The sequence below is a fragment of the Scaptodrosophila lebanonensis genome, unplaced genomic scaffold, assembly GCF_003285725.1.
Source record: "Scaptodrosophila lebanonensis strain 11010-0011.00,11010-0021.00 unplaced genomic scaffold, SlebRS2 tig00000303-arrow-arrow-pilon, whole genome shotgun sequence".
Lineage (NCBI taxonomy): Eukaryota > Metazoa > Arthropoda > Insecta > Diptera > Drosophilidae > Scaptodrosophila > Scaptodrosophila lebanonensis.
Window position 1 is genome coordinate 32,340 of NW_022060641.1, and position 21,580 is coordinate 53,919.

General features: G+C 39.5%; 1 protein-coding gene across 2 annotated transcripts in view; it reads right to left on the minus strand.

Moving 5' to 3' along the window:
* Positions 1-203: 203 nt before the first annotated feature.
* The window catches only part of LOC115630078 (thyroid transcription factor 1), a 66,877-nt gene continuing 45,500 nt past the window's right edge, over positions 204-21,580 (minus strand). For both annotated transcript variants that reach the window (XM_030526702.1, XM_030526701.1), the window contains exons 6-7: positions 9,619-9,705; positions 204-770 (exon numbers count right to left, since the gene is read on the minus strand). In XM_030526702.1, coding sequence (XP_030382562.1) covers positions 339-770; positions 9,619-9,705 — 519 coding nt within the window. In that variant the 3' untranslated portion in view covers positions 204-338. The remainder of the gene's footprint in view (positions 771-9,618; positions 9,706-21,580) is intronic.

Below are 21,580 nucleotides of genomic sequence, written 5' to 3' on the forward strand. Positions count from 1 at the left end.
GGGACACCCCACTTTAGCTTCTCTACTTGTTTACTTTCGGGTTTGCTTGACTGAGCGTTTTATCCTGTTTGGATTTGAAAATTATCTCCTACATTTTATCAAATATCATCTAAAGTACTAAGACAACATAAAACAGGTCAATTTTACTTTAATTTATTTCGATTTTATTATATAAAACATTGTTCTATTTATATACATATTTTTATAATTTTTACCAAAGGACAAAGGACATAATGCAGAACAGAATTTTTATATGTATAAATATTGCGCTTACTAACAATTAACATTAGACCGAATTGAGTACACTTTAGCCAAATGGATATATTCTTATATTATGTTTACCATGCTCTGCCTTGCAACGGTAAGTAACCCCCACATTGTTGCTGATGACCATTAGAAATAAAATTGTTTTGGTTTCGATATGCCATAGCTAAACTGTTAGACATCAAAGTGTTATTGCAGGGTTGCTGTAACATTGCTACATTGGAACCTCCAACTGTCCCGCTGTAGGTTGCTAGTAGTGAGGAAGACGTATCAGGCGAATGTGAATTAGGTGCATCTGCAGCTATGAGATTTAGGCCAGTCGTTACATTAACAGCTACTGGAGTCGTTCCATTGTTCCCGTTTCCACTACTGCTGTTATTACTGTTATTACCGGAAGTTGTAGATCCGTTAACATGGGATTGCTGTGTTCCACTTCCACCTCCTGAACAAGGCTTACCATCTTTTACTAATACTGGGACAGCTACGCGCCGGGGTGAACTTGCAGACTTTCATGGAAAATAGAAAATGTATACAAATCGTTATACAAATTTAATTTCTTTAAAAGATTAAAATATTATATTTCATTTTATAGTAAGAATACCAATACATGAATATTAATATATTGATAATATCATAAACATTTTACAAAATTTTTCACTTCGATAAACCAACAACACATAAATAAATATTAGATAAATAAAGATTATTAAATTATTTTAATGAACATAATAAAATATTTATATGATAGCACAACAGGTAAAAATTAAAATTAGAATTAATTAAAATAATTATACTCTGTACACGAAATGTACAAGAGTATTGTTGGCGCAGATGCTGCTTTAGTTTAAGATAGTTTAAGAGAATTATTTGAATTTTAGTTTAGGGCGAAAAGAGAGCGCGAGAGCGGCCGTTTGCGGACGTCGCCTCGCGCCCTTTTTTCGCCGCCTTAGGCTTAGTTTAGCATGTAAGCCTAAGTTGAAGTCAGTTGAAAAACCGAACTAAATAGAAGCACAATCGCACAATCGTTTCGTCATTTTCGATATTAAAGTCAGAATTAAAAGCAAGCGTCCCATCTTTGTTTAAATAATTTATATAAACTCATATAAATTTTCATTGGCGCCCGAGCAGGGACTTGCTTGTTTTTTTTAATTAAAAACTTTAATTTGTGCGGAACCGCGTCGGTCGTGTTGTTGTTGCTGCACTGGGGATTGTGTGTGTTGCTGTCACGTCAACTGGATTATTGGAGGATGAGTCAAGTCGACCAAAGGGAAGTTCCTGAGCCAAAGTCGACTTCACAGGTACTGTGCTAAAGTTTGAAAGTGGAATTTAACCAGCGAATTGCTTATTTCGGCCTTCAACTTTCAACCTTTGGCACATACGTGACCATAATATAATACGGTAGATAGTTGAGCATAATTAACACAAATATAAATCGCATGTCGTACTAATATTAAATAAAAGTGAACCGCTATAGGCAATTATTTAAAGTGCCAATTTTTTGTCGTTTGATTTTGTTATACATACATACATACATAAATATACATAGCCACTTTTACATACGGCATCCCCCCCACGTCAATCTCAGCCAACCGTCGGCAGTTTTCGTTTGTTGCTTGCTCTCGTTGTTCTCATCAAATTCGCCGTTGTCGTTATTACATATGTAAATATATACCGACATACTCGCATACATAACATAGCTAATACATTGCTGTCGTGTTCGCGCTTAAGCTGCTGCATTTTTTGTTTGCCTGCGCTTCGCATAATACATGCATAAGAATTAGCTGTTCTGCTAACGCACACAAGGCATTTGTATTAGAATTATTCTTTTCGTTTGTCGCCACTTTCGCTGCTGCTTCCAAAAGTATTGCCTTCGACGGTCAGTCAACTGCAGTTCTTCTCGTTTTCGTTCGCACTGCTAGACGACCATCTGTTGCGCTCCCCTACACTTGCTGAGAACAGCATATTATTTTCGATTTCTCGTTTGTCACTCGACAATTTTCGTTCGATCAAGTTTAAAACTTTAAATCAATATGAGTAAGGACTTGATCGAAGAACTTAAAAGGAAGCGCGAGGGCTGTATGAGGAGTATATGTCGTATGCAACGGCAATTAAAAGAAGGCTCGATTTCGTTAGAGCCAATCGAGTTAGAATGCAGGTTAGAGCTTCTAACAACTCATATAGAAACTGCAAATATATTGCAAAGCAAAATTGAAGCAAAAGATACAGAAGATGACTACCGTGAAGAGTTGGAAGAAACTTGCATTATGACCAAATCCTTATTAAAAGGCCAGCTGGAAAAACTAAGAAGAAAAAGCATCGACAATTCAAGTTCGGCAAACGGTATTGCACCGCCTACTTCAAAAAAGCCAAGGTGTCGATTGCCAGCGGTCGCTCTTCCAACTTTTAGCGGCAAGCATTCTGAATTTAAAAATTTCATGAGTCTTTTTGAAACTTTTGTTCACAATGATGACACACTGCATGATATTGAAAAATTCAATCACTTAATATCATGTTTGGCTGGTGACGCTTTAGGCACAGTTCGCGCCTTCCAAGTGACGGAAGACAATTATAGCAAAGCCCTTGAAAGACTAAAGCGGGTGTACGATAATGACTGCCTAATATTTTTCGATAACAGCCATCTGCGTCAGCTTTGAGAAGCCTGATCGACACAGTGTCGGCCACCTATGACTCACTTCTGTCAATTGGTGACGACAAGAAAATCGCTAATGCCATTTTAATTTATTTAGTTATGGGCAAAGTCGATCCTACCACAAAAAAGAAGTGGGAAGAGCAGCTCGACTACACAACGCTCCCACTATGGCGAGATTGTGAGACTGCTCTTAACAGACGCTACCAGCATATTGTTGCTGAAGAAGCTAGTAAAGCTCAAGCGAAGGGCAGCCAGTCGAACAATAACACTCAGACTCAAAAAGTAAAAAATGCTAGCAGGATAAATCATTCGTTCGTTGCTGCCAAAAACGAACAGAATAACCTTTGTCAATTTTGCAATTCAGCTGACCATTCGATTGGCAATTGCCAGGCATATATTGCCTTGTCAGTGCAGCAAAGGTTTGACTTCGCTAAAGGTGCGCCTTTGTGCATAAACTGTCTTCTACGAGGCCACACAGTAGCGAAGTGTAAGGCAAAGAAATGTAGCGTGTGCCAACGTTCTCATCACACACTGCTACATATTTATACTGCTAGCACAAATCTTGCGTTACCACCACCCTCTCAGCCACTACATCTTCAAGATAGCTCTTCCACTTCGCATGCCATGCATGCGACTGCTTCGGATAGAGTGGTTCTTGCAACAGCAGTCGTGAGCGTTAAAACGAAAAGTGGCGATTTCGTTTTAGCAAGAGCATTGTTAGATTCTGGGTCACAAGTCAACTTTGTGACTGAGGATCTAGCTCAAAAGCTACAGCTCAGACGAGAGGATACGTGTATGGTCTTGCGCGGCATTGGAAACACCAATGCGCGTGCCAAGAAAAGAATTCATACAGTGGTGAAGTCGCGTGTCAATTGTAGCGAGTTTTCCGCAGATTTTTGGATCTTGGGATCGATTTCTGGTTATCATCCCGATCAAGCGGTGAACACCAGCGGGTGGAGGGTCCCCAAAAATATTCAATTGGCCGATCCTCAATTCCGTAAACCGCAAAAAATTGATATGCTAATTGGAGCAGAGTCATTCTTCGACTTATTGTCGGTAGGCCAAATAAAGCAAGGCCCTGAGTCTCCCACATTACAAAAAACGCTTCTCGGCTGGATAGTGTCAGGCAGATGCTCTACTCAACCTACAACGAGTATAGAAGGAGCAGTGAATTTAAGTTGCCAAGAAGAACAATTACTTTCGATAGACTCAACGATACAAAAGTTTTGGTCCATTGAGGACTTGCCTAATAATTCGAAAGTTCTCTCACCTGATCAACAGCTTTGTGAACAACACTTTGTTGATAATACAAAAATCTTGTCGTCTGGTCGATTTCAGGTACGGTTACCTTTTAAATCTGACCCAAAAAATCTTGGCTCATCGTATGAAATTGCGAAACGTCGTTTTTTGTCGCTTGAAAGGAGGTTGTCAAAAGACCCTCAAATGAAAAGCATGTATCTGGAATTTATGGACGAGTATGTTTCGCTCGGTCACATGTCCTCCACGGACAACAAAATTCCAGATACTCCACACTATTTTATTCCGCATCAGTGTGTCCTGCGGCCTCAAAGCACGTCGACCAAGTTGCGTGTCGTTTTCGATGCCTCTTGCCGCACGTCCACTCAGATTGCGTTGAATGATACCTTAATGGTCGGTCCAACAATTCAGGAGGAGCTTTATTCTACGCTGCTTCGTTTTCGTTTGCGAAAGTTCGCCGTAGCGGCAGACATTAAAAAAATGTACCGTCAGGTGATGGTGCACGAAGCAGATAGAAACTATCAGCTCATAGTGTGGCGAAGAGATCCGTCTGAGTCTTTGAAAATCTTCAGGTTAAACACTGTAACGTATGGCACGTCGCCAGCTCCGTTCTTGGCGGTGCGGTGTTTAACAAGGCTGAGTGAAATGGTCCGTTCCTCACATCCAACAGCTGCTGAAGTTATTCGGAGCGACTTTTATGTCGACGATATGTTAACTGGTGCTGAAAGCGTTGAACAGCTAAAAAAGCTTCGAGCAGAAGTGTCGCACGTTCTTCAAAGTGCAGGCTTCGAATTGGCAAAGTGGTTTTCGAACTGCTCGGAACTGTCCGCATTTGATAGCACAGTTATTCCAGTAGCCACAGTCGACTCAGACCCAACCAAAACGCTCGGCGTTATGTGGTTGCCGAAGGAAGATGTATTTCAGTTCCAGTTGGAAAATTCCTTCCTAGATCTCCGCTCGACAAAACGGAACATATTATCGGTGACTGCCAGGCTTTTCGATCCTCTGGGCCTTCTTTGCCCGCTGATCACCAAAGCAAAAATGTTGCTGCAAGATTTGTGGCTACAAAAACTAGATTGGGACGAATCCATCCCTGAGAATCTTCATACAGTTTGGGACTCATTTAAGCAGAATTTGTTGAACCTCAGCGGTATTCAAGTCCCTAGATTCGTCCATACAGATACGCAGTCACCCATTCAAATACATGCGTTCGCCGATGCCTCAATGCGAGCTTATGGCGCCTGTATTTATGTTCGTGTTTCGACTGCGAATGGTTGGAAAGTGTCACTTTTGACCTCAAAATCCAAAGTAGCTCCACTCAAGACGAAAACTTTGCCTCGTCTTGAGCTGTGTGCAGCTCACCTTCTCGCAGATCTTTTTCGTCAAGTCCGCCCGTTGCTTAATTCTCCAATAGACAAGATAGTTATGTGGACTGACTCGGAAATAACGCTCCACTGGATCAAGTCGCATCCGTCGGCATGGTCAGTTTTCGTTTCAAACAGGGTTTCTCAAATCCAAGAGTGGTCCGAGAATGCAACGTGGCGACATGTCCCAACGAAATCCAACCCAGCAGACATCGTGTCCAGAGGATGTAATGTAGACGAGTTGCGTAGCTCCATTTGGTTTACAGGGCCAGCCTTCCTCATGGAATCGGAAGAAAATTGGCCTGTGAATGCTCACTTTGAGCCGCCTAAAAATTCAGCTGCCCTAGAGATTCGTAAGTCTGCTGTAGTTTTACTCGCAGATCGGCAAGCCAATTATATTCTCGAAGTTATCGAAAGCTACTCGTCACATTCAAAATTGCTGAGGGTGTTCGTTTGGGTTTTTCGATTTATACAAAGGTGCAGAAAGGTCTCGAAGCCCTTTGATCCTATAGCCAAGCCAAGCGAACTCAATTTGGTATTCAACAAAATTGTTCAAGTCATCCAGAACAATGAGTTCGGTGACGAAATCGACAAGGTTCGAAAAAAGAGAACACTTAACGCCAACTTACAGCGTCTGAGTCCATTTCTACATGAGTTTGGAGAAGACGGTTTCTTGTTTTCCTTGCTGAGAGTGGGGGGAAGATTATTAAATGCTCCTATCCCGTACGAAGCCAAGTTTCCGTTGTTGCTTTCTAAAAAGTCGCAATTCATAAGATCGTACGTATCTTATTTGCATGTGTCAAATTGCCATGCTGGCCCTAGATCGCTGGTGAGCCTGCTTCGTGAGCGAGTTTGGCTGGTTAACGCTCAGGAAGTGTGTCGCCGAACAGTACGTTCGTGCATCCTCTGCTTCAAATGGAAGCCCCGGTTGGCCTCCCAAGTAATGGGAAATCTTCCGGCAGACAGGCTCCAGCCGTTCCACCCGTTCGAAGTATGTGGTGTTGATTTTTGTGGCCCTATAAGCACAACGCTCCGCATCCGTGGCAAGCCACCGTACAAGTCGTACGTGGCTCTTTTCGTTTGTTTTGCCTCGAAAGCGGTTCACTTAGAGCTTGTGTCAGATCTAACCACTGATGCTTTTCTCTTGGCTTTTGAAAGGTTCGTCGGCAGGAAAGGCGTTCCTCGCAAAGTTTACTGCGACAACGCAACGAACTTCGTGGGAGCCGACAGGAAGCTGCAGGAGTTCCGAGCGAGATGGGAGAAGGAGGCGGAAGGCGTACGCGAATTCGCATCAAGAAAAGGATGCGAGTTTGCGTACATACCACCCAGAGCACCTCACTTCGGCGGTCTATGGGAGGCAGGTGTCAAGTCTGCAAAGCACCTGTTCCTACGGACGGTGGGCAATGCGCTCCTGACCGCAGAAGAGCTCGGAACACTCCTGGCGAGCGTCGAGGCGGTGCTGAACTCTCGGCCACTGGGACCACTCAGCGCGGACCCCAGCGACGGCGAGGCGCTAACCCCGGGCCACTTTCTAATCGGGCGGCCTCTTCTGGCGACTCCAGCTCCACCGCTCCCGGACATCGACAGCCAAACCTGCTTAAGGCGATGGCGCAATGCCTCGTGTCTCAAGCACAGGTTTTGGCAGCGATGGTCCCGGGAGTACATTTCGAGCCTCCAGGTGCGAGCGAAGTGGTTCCAGGAGGAACCCAACGTCGTCGTGGGACAACTCGTCGTGGTGACCGAAGACAACGTGCCGCCACAAAAGTGGATACTTGGCAGGGTCACCACAACTCACGCCGGGACAGACGGGAAGGTGCGGGTGGCCGACGTCGCCACGAGTAGTGGCAATCTACGGAGGGCTATTCATCGGCTGGCGCCATTGCCTGTTGAAGGACGATGTCCCTCCAAGGGGGCCGGTGTTGGCGCAGATGCTGCTTTAGTTTAAGATAGTTTAAGAGAATTATTTGAATTTTAGTTTAGGGCGAAAAGAGAGCGCGAGAGCGGCTGTTTGCGGACGTCGCCTCGCGCCCTTTTTTCGCCGCCTTAGGCTTAGTTTAGCATGTAAGCCTAAGTTGAAGTCAGTTGAAAAACCGAACTAAATAGAAGCACAATCGCACAATCGTTTCGTCATTTTCGATATTAAAGTCAGAATTAAAAGCAAGCGTCCCATCTTTGTTTAAATAATTTATATAAACTCATATAAATTTTCAAGTATATTAGATTTGTGGGTGGTAAAAAAAGTAACAGGCAGAAGGAGGCGTGGCAGACCCCACAAAGTATATATATTCTTGATCAGGATGACAAGCCGAGTCGATCTAGCCCTGTCTGTCTGTCCGTCTGTCAGTCTGTCCGTATGAACACCTGGATCTCAGAGACTATAAGAGGTAGAGACACCAAATTTTGCACAAAGATGCCTTATGTGTGTACGCTGTGCAAGTTTGTTTTATTTTTTTGATTTTTCCCCCCACTTCCCCCCTATGGGGGTTTTTTCCGATTTTCCATTCGTATAATCGCATATATCTCGGTGACTATAAGACCTAGGGACACCAAATTGTAGTCCCAGATGCCTTATGTAAATACGCAGAAAATGTATATTTTGGAATTTCCCTCCCTCCCCCCTCTGCCCCACAAATCGTAACTCCCGTAATTCTTGGAATTTAGAACTCAAACTTGGCAAATCATATACCTTATATTATAAGTCAAAATGCCAAGTTTCATCATGATAGGCCGATTTAACAGGAAGTTATAGCCATATATGTACATAAGACCAAGTAGTGTCCGCAGCTGTTGTTGTTGTTACTGCTGTGCTCAGGCACACGAGACATACACAGACACACACAAATACACACATACACGTATAAATTTTATACACATATGTACAGAGTATTTCAAAGTCTGGACACCCGACTTTAGCTTTTTTACTTGGTTATTTTTATGTTTTTGATAAGGATGACAAGACGAGTCGACATAGCCATGTCCGTCTGTCCGTCCGTATTAACGCAAGGACCTCAGAAAGTATAAGTGCTAGAATAACCAAACTTGATATCTAGATTCTCCTAAGACCGAGAAAGTACGAGTTCGTGTTTATTTGTTTGCTCGACTGTAGCATTCTCTCTTGTTATACTCTGTACATGAAATGTACAAGAGTATATTAGGCTTGCGGGAGCTGAAAAATGTAACAGGCAGAAGGAGGCGTGGCAGACCCCACAAAGTATATATATTCTTGATCAGCGTGACAAGACGAGTCGATCTAGCCCTGTCTGTCTGTCTGTCCGTCTGTCCGTCCGTATGAACACCTGGATCTCAGAGACTATAAGAGATAGAGACACCAAATTTTGCACGAAGATGCGTTATGTGTGTATTCTATACGAGTTTGTTTTATTTTTTTGATTTTCCCCCCCACTTCCCCCCTATGGGGGTTTTCCCGATTTTCCATTCGTATAATCGCCTATATCTCGAAGACCATAAGACCTAAGAACACCAAATTTTAGTCCAAGGCGCCTTGTGTGAATACGCAGAAAATGTATATTTTGGAATTTCCCTCCCTCCCCCCTCTCCCCCGCAAATGCGATTTTCTCTAACTCCCGTAATTCTTGGAATTTCGAACTAATTTTTTGCAAATACCCCCAGTTAGTAATTATGTGTCCGTATGCCAAGTTTCATTATGATAGACCGATTTAACAAGAAGTTATAGCCATAAATATATTTGCTGCTGCAGCGCTGCTCAAGCGCTGCTCAAGCGCTGCCCGCGGCTGTTATTGATGTTGCTGTTTGGTTGACTGCGAAAATGCTTACACAGACACGAATAGATGCGCATAGGCATACATACACTCACACAGACGCAATTGCTATGTAAATGTGCAATTATACACCCTTTACGTGAGTTCGAATACCGAGAGAGGTAAAATCGATCCAATTTTTTTTATTCTTTTTTTTTTTTATTTTCTATGATTATTGTAAACATATGTACAGAGTATTTCAAAGTCGGGACACCCGACTTTAGCTTTTTTACTTGTTTTCTGATGTGGTTGTGAACCAACTCTTGGTTTATATTCATGAGCCACTGCACCAATAAATTTTTACCTGATTGTGTTGATTTTGTTCAGCCATTGCCTTTTCTTTTGCTTGTCGTTTACATTTGTATCTATGGTTTTGGAACCATATTTTAACCTGAAAACAGGAGGAAATAAAATAAAATAATTAGTTAGTCATTTAAAGTTAGATGTACTTGAAAGGTATGTAAAAGGTATTTTCTCTTTTTATATAAAAAGAAAACATTTATTACAGAACTTATCCGACGGTGTGTACTAAAGCAAAAAGGGTGCTGCAAACATAAAACAAGAGAGAACGCTACAGTCGAGCAAGCCCGACAGTAAAATAGCCTGTACTCGCAACAAAAAAGAAAAATTAAAAAAATTTTTTTTTTTAAATTAAATTATTAAAAAAGGTGAATTAATTAAATAAGTAATTAAATTCAATTAGAAGACATGTTTATGTTCAGTTTTAACAGCATACTTTTACATCACGTGCCTATGCGTGTTTATATCAGTGTATGTATGCAGCATAAAGTTGTACCAAGGCAGCAACAACAACAATAGCTTTGGGCAGCGCTGCGGGCAGAGCTACAAGCAGAGCATGGGCAGTGATTTTATTTATGCCCACAACTTTCTTCACATTTGATCTATCATGATGAAACTTGGCACACGGACACATTAGTACTAACTGAATGTACCTACCAAAATTGATTTCAAGAATTACGGAATTTATATAAAAAAACAGGAATTGCGGGGGAGTGGGGGTGTATCAGAATAAAAAATAAACTTGACCTGCCTAGGGCTTAGGGGAACCTCGATACCAAGTTTCGTTATTCTAGCTCTTGTACTTCCTGAGATCCTTGCGCTCATATAGACAGACGTACGGACGGACGGACGGACATGGCTATATCGACTCGTCTTGTCATCCTGATCAATAATATATATACTTTGTGGGGTCTGCCACGCCTCCTTCTGTGTGTTATATACATGCGCACAAAACTAGTATTTTTGCTAAAAGTAACGGGAACTAACATGTGCCTATGTTAAATGTATGTGTGCATACATATGCATATGTATAGACATGTGTGCATGTGGGATTCCATCATTATGAAAATAAAGCTAATGCTGCAGCCAACAATACCAGCTGCAGATGCTAACGATCCTCCCGATGTACCACCAGAAAAAAACAAAAGCTTCTGGGAACATCAAAATCACCTCAACAGGTGAAGTCACCAGAGATCACAACGTTTGCCCTTTGCAGACTTGGAATTCACTTAAAACGACTTTTCCGCATACACATAATATTGCCGAGAAGTGTCTTGTTGTACTAGGGACTTCTGTGCCACCCGAAAGGCTTCTTTCAGCGGCAGCATGCATTTTAAATGAACAACGTAACCGCATATTGCAAAGCAGCTTTCCAAATTAATTTTCTTTAAAAATGTTAATATGAATATATGAATATGAATGAATAACATAACAGAAAACTTTGTAATTATTAAATATATAGTAAGACATATTTATAGCCTGTACCCAAAGGGTGCTATACTAGTTTTGTGCGAATGTATGTAACACATAGAAGGAGGCGTGGAAGATCCCACAAAGTATATATATTCTTGATCAGCGTGACAAGCCGAGTCGATATAGCCATGTCCGTCAGTCCGTCCGTCCGTCTGTATGAGCGCAAGGATCTCAGAAGGTACAAGAGCTAGAATAACCAAACTCGGTAACCAGATTTCCATAAACCGGTCAAGTTTATTATAGCCTGTACCCAAAGGGTGAAAGGCTATACTAGTTTTCTGCGAATGTATGTATGTGTTTTTCCTAACTCCGGTAATTCTTGAAATTTTGAACTCAAATTTGGCATATACATCTAGTTCGTAGTTATTTGCCCGTATGCCAAGTACCATCATGATAGGTCAATTATGAAGAAAGTTATAGCCATAAATAAATCGCTGCTCATGCGCTGCCTGCAGCTCTGCCCGCAGCTGTTGATGTTGTTGGTGCTTTGGTTCAACTTTATGCTGCATACATACACGCATAGGCACGTGATGTAAATGTATGCTGTTAAAACTGAACATAAACATGTCTTCTAATTTAATTTAATTAATTAATTCTATTTTTTTTAATAATTTAATTTAAAACAAGAGAGAACGCTACAGTCGAGCAAGCCCGACAGTGTAATACCCTGTACCCAGGTAAACTTCCGTCACTGAGTTATATGCGCCCATAGCAGCAGCAAAAAGAGGAAGAAGAAGAGCGAACTTGTTGCTGCAGTTTGGGGAGGTTGTACTGGCGAGAATTTGTTTCGCTAATAACTTTTCTTAGAATTGACCGAATTGAATAAAATTGTACCCGTAGGGTAAACAGTAGACAATTATATATAAATTATGTGTGCAAAGTTTGGTTTAGGTAGCATTTGAAATGTGGACGCTATTGACGAAATTCTGTAGCGGGGGAAGGGGGGGGAAAATTCCAAAAAATAAAATAAACTCGTCCTTTCTCGGACCTAGGAGAATCTGGATGCCAACTTTGGTTATTCTAGCTTTTATAGTTTCTGAGATCCTCGCGTTCATCCAGACGGACAGACGGACAGACGGACGGACGGACGGACATGTCTAGATCGATTTCTCTCGTCATGCTGATTCAGAATATACATACTTTATGGGGTCGGAGATGCTTCCTTCTGCATGTTACATACTTTGCACAAACCTAATATAGTACAGGCTATTTTACTGTCGGGCTTGCTCGGCTGTAGCGTTCTCTCTTGTTTTTTATTCTGGTACACCCCCCACTCCCCCGCAATTTGTGTTTTTTCCCCATAACTCTCGTAGTTCTTGGAATTTCGAACTAAAATTTCTGATGTAAATGTATGCTGTTGAAACTGTACATGAACAGGTATTTAATTTAATTAAATAATTTAATTAATACAATTTTTTTAATTTTAAAAAATTTTTTTTTTTTGGTGGGAGGTACAGTGTATTTAAGAGTTGAGCTTGCTCGACTTTAGCATTCTTTTCTTGATTTGAATAAAAATCTTAAAATTTATGCCCAAATGGGCATATATTTTATTTTTACGCTCCGTAAACAAAGTGTGTACACGTTTAGTGCGAATGTAATATGCACAGAAATGGGTATAGGGTATTGATATAAAAGTTGAGCCCGCTTGACATAATATTTTTCTCCCATGTTATAATCTGTACATGAAATGTACAAGAGTATATTTTGCGGGATCTGAAAATGTAACAGGCAGAAGGAGGCGAGGCAGACCCCACAAAGTATATATATTCTTGATCAGTATGGCAAGACGAGTCGATCTAACCCAGTCTGTCTGTCCAGATGAACACCTAGATCTCAGAGACTATAAGAGCTACAGACACCAAATTCTGCACAAAGATGCGCTATGTGTGACCACTGTGCAACTTTGTTTTAATTTTTTGATTTTCTCCCCCACTTTCCCCCTATATAGGTTTTCCCGGATTTCCGTTCTCGGAGACTATGAGACCTAGGGGCACCAAATTTTAGTCCAAGAGAGGTAAAATCGATCAAAATTTTTTTAGTTTCTATAATTATTGTAAACATATGTTCAGAGTATTTCAAAGTCGGGACACCCGACTTTAGCTTTTTTACTTGTTTTAGAATACACACGCAATCGGCAGCAGTTGATTTTTCTGATTATTTATGCCCACCTGATAGGTACATAGGTCTTGAGTCGCCGTTTCTTGTAGTTTTCGGCGGACTACAGGAATATTTTTAATGGATATAGACCTCAGGTTTCTGAGGCTCTTGAATCTTAGATAGCATCTTTTTTCTGAAACCGACGGTGATGATTTTCTAGTCATTCTTTTCAAACGAAATTTACATTAGCCAACAATTATCTATATAAACAGTTTGTTCTGACTGACTGATTGTTGATAAACGTACAGCCCAAACTGTAGAATCTAGGAAGCAGAAATTTGGGCACAAGTATCCTATCATAGTGTAGGTACCCATTTTCCCATTTTGGAAAATTCTAGCTCCAAGGGGAGGAAACAGGCTTTGTATGAAAAATCGTCATCTGACTAACTTCAAAAATAGTTTCTATACTCTCAGAAAAATTCCAAGAAAAACTGCATACTTGGTTTTTTTGAATTTTTATACCCTGTACCCAAAGGGTACAAGGGTATATTAGTTTAGTGCGAGTGCACATGGAACACACAGAAGGAGGCTTGGTAGACCCCACAAAGTATATATATTCTTGATCAGCATGACAAGCCGAGTCGATATAGCCATGTCCGTCTGTCCGTCTGTCTGTCCGTCTGTCCGTCTGTCTGTCCGTCTGTCTGTCTGTATGAACGCAAGGATCTCCGAAAGTATAAGAGCTAGAATAACCAAACTTGGTATACAGATTCTCCTGAGGCCGAGAAAGGACGAGTTTGTTCATTTTTTCTGATCCACCCCCCCACTCACCCCCTATTAACGATTTTCTATAACTCCCGTAATTCTTGGAATTTTGAACTAAAATTTGGTAGTCACATTAGGTTAGTAATTATATAACCGTATACCAAGTCTCATTATGATAGAATGATCGGAAAGAAAGTTATAGCCATATAACCAGGCTCAATGCACACATACATACATATGTACAAGTACACAAACACGCATAGACACGATTCTGATGTAATTGTAAATGTATGTATGCATGCATGGAATATTTTATATTTAATTAGTTAATATTTAGTTAATTAATTAAATTAATTTAGTTAATTAATTTAATTAAATTAATTAATTAATTTAATTACTTTTTTGTGGGGTGGTACAGGGTATTTAAGAGTTGAGCCTGCTCGACTTTAGCATTCCTTTCTTGTTTCTAGTTGGGGCACAAAAGGAAACCGCATCAGCAGCCCACAGCCCAAACGGTAAAAGCTAGAAAGGTGAAATTTGAGCTCAAGTATCCTATCCTTGGAAAAAATCTATCTCCAAAGGGGGGAAAACAAGCTCCAAAGTTTGTTTGAAAAATCCGCATTTTTCATTCGATTGGTTTTAATCTTTGCTTGTGTAATCTATAAAAGAATTCAAAAAACGCTGTCACCATTTTTCCTGGGCATGAAAAAGAGGGGTTTTCCCGTGGAAAAATCGAAACACAATCAACACCCCACAGCCCAAACGCTAAGAGCTAAAAGGGGATTTTAGTAAATTCGAGCTCCCAGTATGGAAAAACGAGTTCCAAAGTTTTGTTTGAAAAAGCCACATTTTTCCACCAATCAACTTAAAATTTGGTTTTTATAATCTATAAAAGAAAGCCAAAACAAGAGAGAACGCTACAGTCGAGCAAGCCCGACAGTGTAATACCCTGTACCCAGGTAAACTTCCGTCACTGAGTTATATACGCCCATAGCAGCAGCAAAAAGAGGAAGAAGAAGAGCGAACTTGTTGCTGCAGTTTGGTGGGGTTGTACTGGCGAGGATTTGTTTTGCTAATAACTTTTCTTAGAATTGACCGAATTGAATAAAATATACAACAGTAGACAATTATATAATAATTATGTGTGCAAAGTTTGGTTTCGGTAGCATTTGAAATGTGGACGCTATTGACGAAATTCTGTAGCGGGGGAAGGGGGGGAAAATTAAAAAAAAAAACATAAACTCGTCCTTACTCGGACCTAGGAGAATCTGGATGCCAACTTTGGTTATTCTAGCTTTTATAGTTTCTGAGATCCTCGCGTTCATCCAGACGGACGGACAGACGGACAGACGGACAGACGGACGGACGGACATGTCTAGATCGATTTCTCTCGTCATGCTGATCAAGAATATATATACTTTATGGGGTCGGAGATGCTTCCTTCTGTATGTTACATACTTTGCACAAACCTAATATACCCTTTTTACCCTACGGGTACAGGGTATAAAAACTGCACAATCGTTCCTGGGTTTGAAATTTGTGTTGGAGCTTGAATTATTGGGGTTTTAATATTTATTCAATTTTTTAAATGAAAAGTTTGTGTTATAAATTTTGTCCGATCGATACAAGCAGCTCTTCGTAAAGTTGCGTGCAAAAGATTTAAACAGTTAAAGCAGAATGTGAGACACTAATGTGTGAATGTATGTACACATGTACATATGTACAAGGGCAAGAAATGTTCATTAATTTAAAATTATTTAACATTTTCAAAAGTAATTTTTATAGCCTGTACCCAAAGAGTGAAAGGCTATACTAGTTTTGAGCGCATGTATGTAACACACAGAAGGAGGCGTGGCAGGCCCCACAAAGTATATATATTATTGATCAGGATGACAAGACGAGTCGATATAGCCATGTTCGTCTGTCCGCCTGTCCGTCTGTCTGTATGAGCGCAAGGATCTCAGGAAGTATAAGAGCTAGAATAACCAAACTTGGTATCGAGGTTCCCCTAAGGGAGGTCAAGTTTATTTTTGTTATTCTGATACACCCCCCACTCCCCCGCAATTCGTGTTTTTGTTTATAGATTCCGTAATTCTTGGAATTTTGAAATCAATTTTGGTAGTTACATCCAGTTAGTACTAATGTGTCCGTGTGCCAAGTTTCATCATGATAGGTCAATTGTGAAGAAAGTTATAGCCATAAAGAAAATCGCTGCTCATTCGCTGCCTGCAGCTCTGCTGGCAGCTCGTGCTCACCGCTGCATTGAAATAAACAAGCAATCGTCAGCAGTTGATTTGCCTTCTGCTTATTTATGACTACCTGGTAGGTTATGGAAGATTTGTTTTTTTTCGTAGTTTTCGGTGATTTTTAATGCCTAATTGAACTACGTTTTCCAAGAACACCAATTGCATGGTAACAGGCGCACATAACAACTAGTAAAAAAGCTAAATTTTAATATTTATTTATTTGTCCCGACTTTGAAATACTCTGTACATATGTTAAGAATAATTATAGAAATTAAAAAAAGTAAGAGAATTAAAAAAAAACAAGTAGAGAAGTTAAAGTCGGGTATCCCGAATTTGAAATACTCTGTACATATGTGTAGAATAATTATGCGTGTATTTGTGTGTGTCTGTGTATGTCTCGTGTGCCTGAGCAAAGCAGTAACAACAACAACAGCTGCGGGCACTACTTGGTCTTATGTACATATATGGCCCTAACTTCCTGTTAAATCGGCCTATCATGATGAAACTTGGCATTTTGACTTATAATATAAGGTATATGATTTGCCAAGGTTGAGTTCTAAATTCCAAGAATTACGGGAGTTACGATTTGTGGGGGAGAGGGGGGAGGGAGGGAAATTCCAAAATACACATTTTCTGCGTATTCACATAAGGCATCTGGGACTAAAATTTGGTGTCCCTAGGTCTTAAAGTCTCCGAGATATATAAAAATAAAACAAACTTGCACAGCGTACACACATAAGGCATCTTTGTGCAAAATTTGGTGTCTCTAGCTCTTATAGTCGATCATTGAATTTTGTTTTATTTTCTTAATTTTTTTTATTTTCTATAATTATTGTAAACATATGTACAGAGTATTTCAAAGTCGGGACACCCGACTTTAGCTTTTTTACTTGTTTTTAAATAAGTCTGCAAAAAAAGTAAAATGTCAAAATAAATTGTAAAATTAACCTTATATAAAAGACATATGCCTTTAAGTTGTAATTTGTAATGTAAAATAAAGGGCAAAGGTAAAGAAAGATTGACTATATTCACAGTAATACAGTAAACAGAGGTCAAGTCTCAAAAATGACTTCACGTGACAAAAGAAGTTTGTCGACTATAATTCATAATCAGCAAAGTACTGTGAGAGATATAGCGCCAAAATGGTCTAAAAATATTGGGAAAACAGTAAAACATGAATGAATGCGACAGAAAATTAAACGAACTTAATATTGCTTCTATAAAGTATGATTGCGACTGCTATGGTCAAGAGAAAGACAGAACTGGGTAATAAGGCAGTGGAACTCTATTATTTTTAGCGAGGAATCCAAATTGTATATATTTGTCAGTGATGCTAAAAACGAGTAATACGAATGCGTACCGAGGCATATCACAAAGATTGTCTTAGGCGTTCAACCAAGTTTCTAGCAATCACAATGGTGAGGATACATGTTAGCCTAGGGTGTGGGAAACTTTACTTCATATGTAAATGTAGAAAAATACAAGAATATCTTGCAAAGTAATCTCATTTCACAGCTTTGTGACTGTGGGGAATACTATTGAACACGATCTACACACCCCGCAAAAACAACCAATAATTGGGTTCGAGAGAATGGTATTGATGTCCTAGATAGGGCATTATCAAGCCCAGGTCTAAGCCAAATAGAAAACTTATGGATAATCATTAAAATAAAGCTGAAAAACGACACAAAACGTGCTCTGTCTGGACGCTATTGACGAAATTCTGTAGCGAGGGAAAGGGGGAAAATTCCAAAAAATAAAATAAACTCGTCCTTTCTCGGACCTAGGAGAATGTGGATACCAACTTTGGTTATTCTAGCTTTTATAGTTCTGAGATCCTTGCGTTCATCCAGACGGACGGACGGACGGACATGTCTAGATCGATTTCTCTCGTCATGCTGATCAAGAATACATATAATTTATGGGGTCGGAGATGCTTCCTTCTGTATGTTACATACTTTGCACAAACCTAATATACCCTTTTTACCCTACGGGTACAGGGTATAAAAAGTCGCTGTAAATATGCGATCAGCTTAGATGCTAGAGATTGGCATGTGCGGGTGCTCTATGTGCTAGAGCATCAAAACTATCCATAGTTGAATCCGTCGATACAATCAATAATTCCATTGACGTTTAAATGCAATTAACAGAAAATTTAAATAATAACATCTTATAATTTATTGAGATCAATTAGAACAAATCATATACAAACATACATATGTACATCTGCCCACAAAGCGAAGCAGAATATGCGTAGGTCTCGTCCGGTTTCTGCTTTACTGTAAACTTTTGGCATTTTGCCTTTGAAATTAACAGGCGTAAGTAATCAAAACGAAAGAAGAAGAGCGAGCCAATGACTTTCAGTTGTTGTTGTTTTTCGTTTTAAAAATTTGATTTAAAACCATTGAACATTATTTATTACAATCAAACAACAGTGCTCGATTGTCCAATGTATACATACATACATGTTTCTATTTACTTTTTTAACCGTACGTAGAGAACCGCACACATAGACACGAACTGTTGTTTTTCTGTGTATGAGTGTGTGTATATGATGTCCCCAACTATTTGATATTTGCGTTCTTTGTAATTTGTTGTTGCTGCATAAAGTTACTAATGAAAACCCTAATGCCAAATGTACTAAAAAAAGAAAAAATTACTTTTAAAAATTTTAAATAATTTTTTATTAATTAACATTTCTTGCTCTGTCCGTGCAAGACGAATGAACATACATACATACATAGATGTATACATATGTATGTGTGTACATTCACACATTAGTGTCTCACATTTTTCTTTAGCTATTTCAATCGTTTGCACGCAACTACACGAACAGCTGCTTGTATGTGTGTGTGTGTGTGTGTATGTATAATTATACTTATTAAAAACTGTTTGATATTTTGTATTGTTTGTTCTGGCTGCATTTGTAAAATGCATATTTTGAAAATCCTTGAACGCAAAGTTGAAGATTTAGTTACGTAGATTACAGTCCCCAAATTTGAAATCGATCGGAAAAAATGTATAACACAAACTTTTCATTTGAAAAGGTGAATAAATATTAAAACCCCAATAATTCAAGCTCCACCACAAATTTCGAAAATCCGAGTATGCAGTTTTGTTTGTATTCTTTTATAGATTATAAAAATCGGTGATTGATCGGTGCAGAAATGCAGAATTTTCGAACAAACTTTGGAGCTCTTTTTCCCCTCTTTGGAGGTGGAATTTTCCAAAATCCCTTCATAGTGGACACCTACACTATGAAAGGATACTTGAGTCCAAATTTCAGATTCCTAGCATTTTCCGTTTGGGCTGTACGTTGATCACCAATCAGTCAGTCAGGACAAACTGTTTTATATACATATGTATATAGAGATTGTTAAAGCTTCATCGAAAAAAACGTAGCCGTACCAATTAATAGTGGTTAGCTCTCGTATGTATGTATATGATTTGTTCTAATTGATCTCAATAAATTATAAGATGTTATTATTTAGATATTCTCTTTATTGCATTCAAACTTCGATGTATCGATACCGATTTTATCGGTAGATTCAACTATCGAAAGTTTTACGCTAGCTAATTGAGATGGGAATTGTCAGTGATTTATGATCGTGGCTCATCGCTGCATTGACACGAGTGCCGTGTTTCATATTCCGAGTTCGTTCATGATCGTATCCATCACAGTGTAGGTTCGCACTAAGAAAGGCTTTTGGAAAATTCGAACTCCCAAAGGAGGAAAATTAGCTTAAAACAAGTAAAAAAGCGAAAGTCGGGTGTCCCGACTTAGAAATACTCTGAAATACTCTTTAGAATAATTATAGAAATTACAAAAATTAAGAAAATTAAAAAAACAAATTTTTGGGGGAGGGAAGGAAATTCCAAAATACACATTTACTGCATATTCACAAAAGGCATCTTTAACTCAAATTTGGTGTTCCTAAGTCTTATAGTCTCCGAGATATAGGCGATTATACGAATGGAAAATCGGGAAAACCCCCATGGGGGGAAGTGGGGGGAAAATCAAAAAAATAAAACAAATTTGTATATCGTACATACATTGGTCTAATGGACGTGGCTTTCCTGAAGAAACGCCTGGAATGTACTTAATGGGAAAGTGAATATTGGTTCCGCCACCAGAGCCATTGCATTCCTTGCTCCGTGGCGAAACACCAGAATCACGGCATCTTCTAGCGAACAGTAAAAATACAATGGCTGTTTTCAAATGACTTCATTTGGAGAAGAAATTCAATAAGAACACGTATTTAATCCAACATTCAGCGGTCGCGCGCCGCGCCAGTCAAGAGAAAGAGGCACTTCATTACGAACCATTTCAGATTATTTTCTCTTTCTATATCTACTACGTCATTCTTACGGTAATTCCTTGTGTTTAATGTTGACTATATTTTCGTATCAGCATTTCCTTGATTACCCGTATGTCTCAGTATAGTGTCGTTTTAAAATTCGTTTGATTCGTTTAACTAGGTACCGGTTTATTTGTTGTTTCAAGGTAGCAGATATTGTCACAGTAGGTTTACGTGTATTGTCGTATAAAAGTTAATTTGAAATTGGGTTTAATTAGGTATTGGTAATTTGTCACAGTATATTGTCGTTCGTATAAAAGTTAATTTGTAAAAAAAGTATTTCTTAAAGTATTCATCATCATATCATATTATTACTGGTAGATTGATTGATTGATTGATATATTGTAGTGTTTCCTTGGCTGACACCGACAAAAATAACAATAATTGTATCTACATTATATATTGAATATTAAGTTGTAGTTGTGTTAATAGTTTGAAATCGGTTTTTTTTATACTCTGTACATGAAATGTACAGAAGTATATTAGGTTTGCGGGAGCTGAAAAATTTAACAGGCAGAAGGAGGCGTGGCAGACCCCAGAAAGTATATATATTCTTGATCAGCATGACGAGACGAGTCGATCTAGCCCTGTCTGTCTGTCTGTCAGTCTGTCCGTCTGTCCGTCCGTATGAACACCTGGATCTCAGAGACTATAAGAGATAGAGACACCAAATTTTGCACAAAGATGCGTTATGTGTGTATTCTATACGAGTTTGTTTTATTTTTTTGATTTTCCCCCCCACTTCCCCCCTATGGGGGTTTTCCCGATTTTCCATTCGTATAATCGTCTATATCTCGGAGACTATAAGACCTAGGAACACCAAATCCCAGATGCCTTGTGTGAATACGCAGAAAATGTATATTTTGGAATTTCCCTCCCTCCCCCCTCTCCCCCGCAAATGCGATTTTCTCTAACTCCCGTAATTCTTGGAATTTCGAAATACCCCCAGTTGGTTATTATGTGTGGATTTCTCATGGATGCCATTGTCAGAATTGGACTAAATTGCAATGGGACCACATGGGAATCA